This window comes from Photinus pyralis, unplaced genomic scaffold (assembly GCF_008802855.1).
Source record: "Photinus pyralis isolate 1611_PpyrPB1 unplaced genomic scaffold, Ppyr1.3 Ppyr1.4_LG6, whole genome shotgun sequence".
NCBI classification, from domain to species: Eukaryota; Metazoa; Arthropoda; class Insecta; order Coleoptera; family Lampyridae; genus Photinus; species Photinus pyralis.
The window spans coordinates 29,781,858-29,788,089 of record NW_022170663.1 but is presented as its reverse complement, the minus strand read 5'-3'; the positions used below and the strand labels follow the sequence as shown (position 1 = coordinate 29,788,089).

Genomic DNA, 6,232 nt, shown 5'->3' with positions numbered 1-6,232 from the left:
ATTGAAATCCTTTTATGGTAACTTAATAAAATCCTCCGATAATAAAAATAAAACAGTATGGAGCCTTATATCTATACTTAACAATAATGAAAAGTCGCACAAAAATATTACTCTTAAAAATTCAGAAACGATCATTGGCGATCCTCAAACAATTGCAAATACTTTTAATGAGAATTTTATTAATGGCCCTGAAAATATTTAACGTTCTATAAAAAGAAACATTTATTCGACTAGCAACTTTGAATCTAATATGACTATTAGGGAAAGTATGTGTACACTGCCTTTTAATAATAATAATAATAATAATATTTATTCCTCAACTGTTTTACAAGTAGTATATTTACAAACATAAATAAAAATTAATATGCAAAACAGCCAAGCCATATAAGGCGTAGAGGAAAAAAAAACTCGAGTACGTAATATATATATAAATAAGCTTCAAAATAGAATATTAAATGGACTAAATGGAAATAATTACACAAAAATAAGGAATTATATTAACCGGTTGTACTTGAAAAAAACTCATCCAGTGAATAAAACTCATTTTGTTTTAGTCACGATTTAAGTTTGCTTTTGAATTTATTCATAGACTGTAAATTTGTAGTGACGGCAACTTATTGAATATTTTAAGGCCCTGGTCTATTGGAAAATTTTGTAATTGAGTACTATGTACCTTAGGTAAACGAAGTTGAGTGTTTGTTCTAGTTTTGTGCTCATGTACATCTGACGGCTCAATATAGTTATGTTTATTATTATAAATTTGTAGAGATATTCTAAAAATGTAAAGATTTGTTAATGTAAAAAGTTGCATGAAACAAAACTTTCCTCTGCAAGAATCTAAACGGTTCATATTGAGAATCGTGCGAATCGCTCGCTTTTGCAATTTAAACGCCTTATGTACATGAACACTACTACCCCAAATCTCAATACCGTAAGAGAGAAGACTTTCGAAGCAGGCGTGATACACTTGCTTAGACGTTTTAGTACCCAATATATCCTTTACGCTTTTAATAAGAAAAATCGACTTAGCTAGTTTGAAGCAAAGGTCTTCTATATGCGGTGCCCAAGAGAAGGTACATAGTCAATTGTAATGCCAAGAAATTTGGTGCATGAGACCGGTTTAATGTGATTGTTATCTACAGTTATATCGGGACAGTTGATTTGTACATTCGATGAATGAAAAAAGATGTAGCATGACTTGTTGATATTTAAGAACAGCTTATGATGATTCATCCAATTGTTAATTTGTCCAATGATATGGTTAGCGTGTAATAAGAGTGTGTTATAGCAAGCGTTGTGAATGATCAGGGAAGTGTCATCTGCAAATAAGGTAAATTTAACAGTGGGGAATGAAGCAACTAAGACGTTGATATACATTAGGAATAGAAGTGGACCAAGTACGCTTCCTTGCGGAACACCACATTTAACCGTTCTGTATCCGGACTGGAAGGTATCAATGATGCCAATATTTGTTAAATATTTAATTTCACACAATTGTTGTCTATTTTCAAGGTAGGAAGTAAACCACAGTTTCGCCACTCCTCTGACCCCAAGCTTTTGTAGTAACAGCTCATGCGAAACACAATCGAAGGCTTTTGAAAGGTCGCAGAAAATCCCTATAGTGAATTGTCTCAGGGACATAGAATCGAAGATATCCTGCATGAAATTCCATACTGCAGCTGATGAGGTATTTTTATTTTTTTGAAAACCAAATTGTTTTTCTGTGAGTAACCTATTTTTTTGAATATATTGAGATAAGCGAGTTTTCGTAGCAGTTTCAATTATTTTTCATATTACTGATAGTTGTGATATTGGCCGGTAGTTGTTAATATCTGCCTTTCTTAAAGAGTGGTTTTATGACTGCAGGTCAGGCAAAATTCCATTTGAGAAGGAGGTGTTTATAATGTTTTCTAGGGGGAATTTAAAAACTTCTACCGATTCTTTAATGAGCAGTAAACAAACAACATCAACACCAGTAGAAAATTTGTTTGACAATGATTGTATAATATCCGCTGTTTCCTGATGTGTAACAGGGCTTAGAAAGAACGAGTTATGAGAATGAGTTAATCCATAAAAGCATGGTTGGTCATTTGACAGATTACTTGATATATGAAAAGCCGTATCAGAGAAATGTTTATTGAATAGCGAAGCTATTTCGTTTGGACAAGAAGTGGTGTTATTTCTATCCAGTTGGAGTTTAATATTTTCAAAGAGTTTAGGTGATTTAGTGTTTTGCTTTATAATTTCCCATGCGGCTTTCGGTTTATTTTGAGAATTTGCAATTAAATTCGTAAAGTACGATGCGCGTGCAACTGCTATGGTGTTCTTAAGTAGTGTGGACATAATTATGAAAATGTTGACTGGTACTGTAATGTCTCATCTCTAACAGCCATCTCTTATTTCGACAGGATGTCTTGATTCCTTTAGTGATCCACTTTAACTTCTTAACAGTTTTATTATTATAGGATTTCAGAGGAAAAGCAGCCTCTGAGCATGACTTGTAATTGGAATAAAATATGTCAAGTTTAGCGTTAACATCATTGTTGATCCAATCAATTCTACCAATTAATTGTTTAAATTTCACCTTGTTTTTGTTTGAAAAGCATCTGGATTTTGAAACAATTAAAGAAGGGGTACTCTCAATGATGCTTTCTGAACTCAAAATCTGGCAATGGTGATCCGAAAGACCAGTAAAAATATTCTGGGAATCAAATGTTTTCGAAGGAATATTTGTAATGATATTATCGATTAGGGTGGAGGAAACAGAAGTGACTCTAGTTGGACAGTGTATAGTTGGCCGAAAATTAAATGAGGTTAATAGATTGATAAATTCTAATTTTGCGTACGAATTTTCAAGCAGGTTAATGTTATAATCGCCGCAGATAACAACCCTTAACTTTAAACTGGTTAGTCTATCTAAAAGTAAGGCCTCTGGGGAACGATACATACATACCACAATAAGCTTACCAAGTCTGACAGCAACATATTCAAAACTTTTTTCTAAAATCGGTACATCTAGAATAAACTCCTTAAAGTTATAATCAATTCTCGAGAATATGATAACTCCTCCATTTTTATATTCAGTTCTACAAAAACTGGCAGCACAAAAATAGTTATCGATTGCTATATTACTTACATCGTGATTTTTTAACCAATGTTCAGAAATACATATGACAATTAAGTACATTTATTCCTAGAGATTTACAATTTTCTAAAAAAACTGACAGTTCCTGAATTTTGGGTTTTATTGCTTGTATGTTATGATGTATTATCGATAAGGGTTTGTAACCGCTCCCCTCCTCCTATTGCGAAGATGTCAACGGCTTGGTTCCTGATTTGCTTCTGGTAATGATGTCGTTGTGCGTTACTTCAGGAGGGAAATCAGTAGCTTGTAAAACTTTATTTGCGGGAAGATCATCCACAGTGTATTTGCGTCCGTTAATGTACAGCATATCAAATTTTAAATGAGCGCGTTTTCCTTCACTTTTGGCCTGCATTAGGTAAGGCTGCAAAAGTGATCATTTTTCTAGAATATGTTTTGAGAAATCTTCAGACACAGATACAGGAGTGTTTTTTAGCTTGAAAGCATTCCTTACAATGAAATCCTTCACCTTAAAGTTATTGAATTTGATAATAATGGGACGTGAAGTTCTTACATTCGTGCCTAATCTGTGAGCCCGCTCGATATCTTTATCACCCAGTGATATTTTATATTGTGAGTCGATAATTTGGCGAACTTTGGCTTCCGTGTCTTCCCAGGTTTCTTTGGCGTCTTCTTTAACATTATAAAAGATAACGTTATTACGTCTAGATTGGTTTTCGAGATAGTCGATTTTCTTCTCCATTTGTTGCATTTGTGTACGCAGATTGGAGTTTTCGGTTTTTAAATTCTCAATTGTTGCTGATAAGATTGCGATGTTGCGGATAGCTGTATCACTTTTATTTTCGAGTAGGTCAAGTTTGGATAATACTAGAATTAATTTAGCTTCCATAGTGATATTCACTTGCACTAACAATAGAATAGGACACACGGAAATGCGACTGCACTGTTTGAAGAATTGATATACCTAATTCTTTGCTAAGGTCAAGTTTGCATATTTTAATAAAACTTATCACACATTTACTCAATATGTCATTTTCAAAGAACTTAAGCTGTCAACCGTGCATCCCGTTCACAAAAAGGGTTGCTCTCGAGATTGCTCGAATTATAGACCAATTTCTGTTAGCTCAGCGCTGTCAAAAGTCTTTGAATTCGCCATGTTAGAGAAGCTAAATAGTCACCTTGTTAAATATAACATTGTAAGTAATGAACAACACGGGTTCTGCAATGGGAAATCGACGATTACTGCCATTAACTCATTTGTTAACGACATCATTTCACTTCTTGATAAAAAACAGAACGTCCTTGCTATATTTTGTGACCTCAGCAGGGCTTTTGATACTGTTGATCACTTGTTACTTTTGCAAAAATTAAATACTTCCGGTATCAGAGGCATTGTTGCCAAGTGGTTTTGATCATATCTCTCTGGAAGGTGTCGACAAGTAGAAATTTAATTTAAAACCGGATCTACTATTGCAAAATTTTTATCCACAGCTTTGCCTGTTAATATGGGGGTTCCACAAGGATCTATTTTAGGACCTATTTTATTTTTATTATTTATTAATGATATTGTCATGTTTTTAAATTGCTTGGTTTTATATTCGGATGATACGACTGCATTAATATACGGAAAAAAGCAAGAAAATATATATCCAAAAGCTATTGGGATTCTAAATAAGCTAAGTAACTGGTTTAATTTTAACAAATTATTCTTAAATCACGATAAAACGTTTTTCCTACCGTTTACAACTTTTGGAAATAACTATTTGTCTGACTCAAGCAACAAAAACATTAATATCCTCTGCACTGGGAAGTTTCTGGGGATCTATTTAGATTAAAACTTAAATTGGAAATGTCACTGCGAAAATCTTATTAAAAGACTTATTGCTACCAGATACAGGATCTTAAAGAATTAATGGATGTGAAGCATACTTTAAATTGTTACTATTAATGAATTTAAAGACTGTGATTTATGTGTAATTTAACATGAATGTATAAATGTTGTGTTGTTTCCTTTGACTTCTGTAAATGTTTTATTGGCATGTTAACAGTAATAAATATTATTATTATGCTCAAATTCAATCCAGACTGTCGTATGGAATAATTGTTTGGGGCTCGTCAAGCGTGGCAAAAAATGTTTTTCTGATACAAAAACGAATAGTCCGATGTATTGCGGGTAGTATAAGAAATTTGATTCGTGTCGATTGAATATTCTTACACTTTCATCAGTCTATCTATATACTTGAATTGTTAACTTTTATTTTCCATAATCAGCAGCATTTCCTACGTCATAGCAGTTTTCATAATTACAACACGCGCAATAAACAACAATTTATCACCCCTTTAACAAGACTTAATCTTGCCCATAATTCTCCCACCTCAATGGGCATTAAATTATTTAATGCTCTTCCAAGTACACTTAGAAGTCAGGGAACAATAAAGTGCTTTAAATCTTCTTTAAAAAAATTTCTTCTAGTCAATACACCATACACTATTGATGAATTTCTAAACTGTGTTGGTAAAAATTGCGGATCTCTAGTATAATTTATATTCCATTCTTTTTTGTCCATTGTATTGTGTTGACCAACATTTTTAGTATTTATTTTGTATTCTGACGTATCCTATACAATTCAAAATTTGTCTTGGGAATTAATACATATTATTATTGATAAAGAAGTAGACATGGGGATTTACGTGTAGTTTTTCCCCATGTCCACTTTTAGATAACTAAATCTCTTCTGAAGGGCGCCTAATTTTATGCAATCAAAATAACTTCTTAAAACAAAGGAATATTTGACTGTCATATTAATTAATTTGAATATTGTTGCTTTGGCTTCACATTTTAATCTCTTACGCTCCTTAAACTGTTACCTATACTATTAGACAGAGAGCTGGCTATTATTATTATTATTATTATGATAATTGAATGGAGATGACACGTCAAATTAAAAAGTGACCATAATAATGTGCCATTTATTTCGAAATATCTTAAGTAACCTAAAATATTTATTAAAGTGTACTTATTTTGCTATGTATAACCTACAAAAATTGTGTCAGGTTTTATTATAAAAAAAAAAAACAGAAAAAAAAATGTCAAAGTTAAAAAACAAAGAAAATTTTCTCAAAAACGGT

The 6,232-nt window shown here is 32.5% G+C and overlaps 1 protein-coding gene across 2 annotated transcripts; it reads right to left on the bottom strand.

The window, feature by feature from the left end:
- Positions 1-3,171: 3,171 nt before the first annotated feature.
- Positions 3,172-4,055, bottom strand: LOC116174086. Of its 2 annotated transcripts, none has more exons than XR_004146032.1 (2): positions 3,657-4,055; positions 3,172-3,605 (listed from the first exon to the last, which is right to left on the bottom strand). XR_004146032.1 is itself a non-coding variant. In XM_031491880.1 (2 exons), exons 1-2 carry the CDS (start codon positions 3,990-3,992, stop codon positions 3,519-3,521), a joined length of 429 nt encoding a protein of 142 aa, XP_031347740.1. In that variant the 5' UTR covers positions 3,993-4,055; the 3' UTR covers positions 3,172-3,518. The 2 variants fall into 2 exon arrangements, 1 of the variants encoding a protein (XP_031347740.1); XM_031491880.1 differs by having other exon boundaries at positions 3,172-3,611.
- Between the last annotated feature and the right edge of the window lie 2,177 nt (positions 4,056-6,232).

Coding starts and splice junctions, on each gene's coding strand:
- LOC116174086 (XM_031491880.1), bottom strand. CDS start 3,992: ATGGAAGCTAAATTAATTCTAGTATTATCCAAACTTGACCTACTCGAA. Junction 3,612..3,656: donor CTCACAGATTAGGCACGAAT/GTAAGAACTTCA, acceptor AATAACTTTAAG/GTGAAGGATTTCATTGTAAG.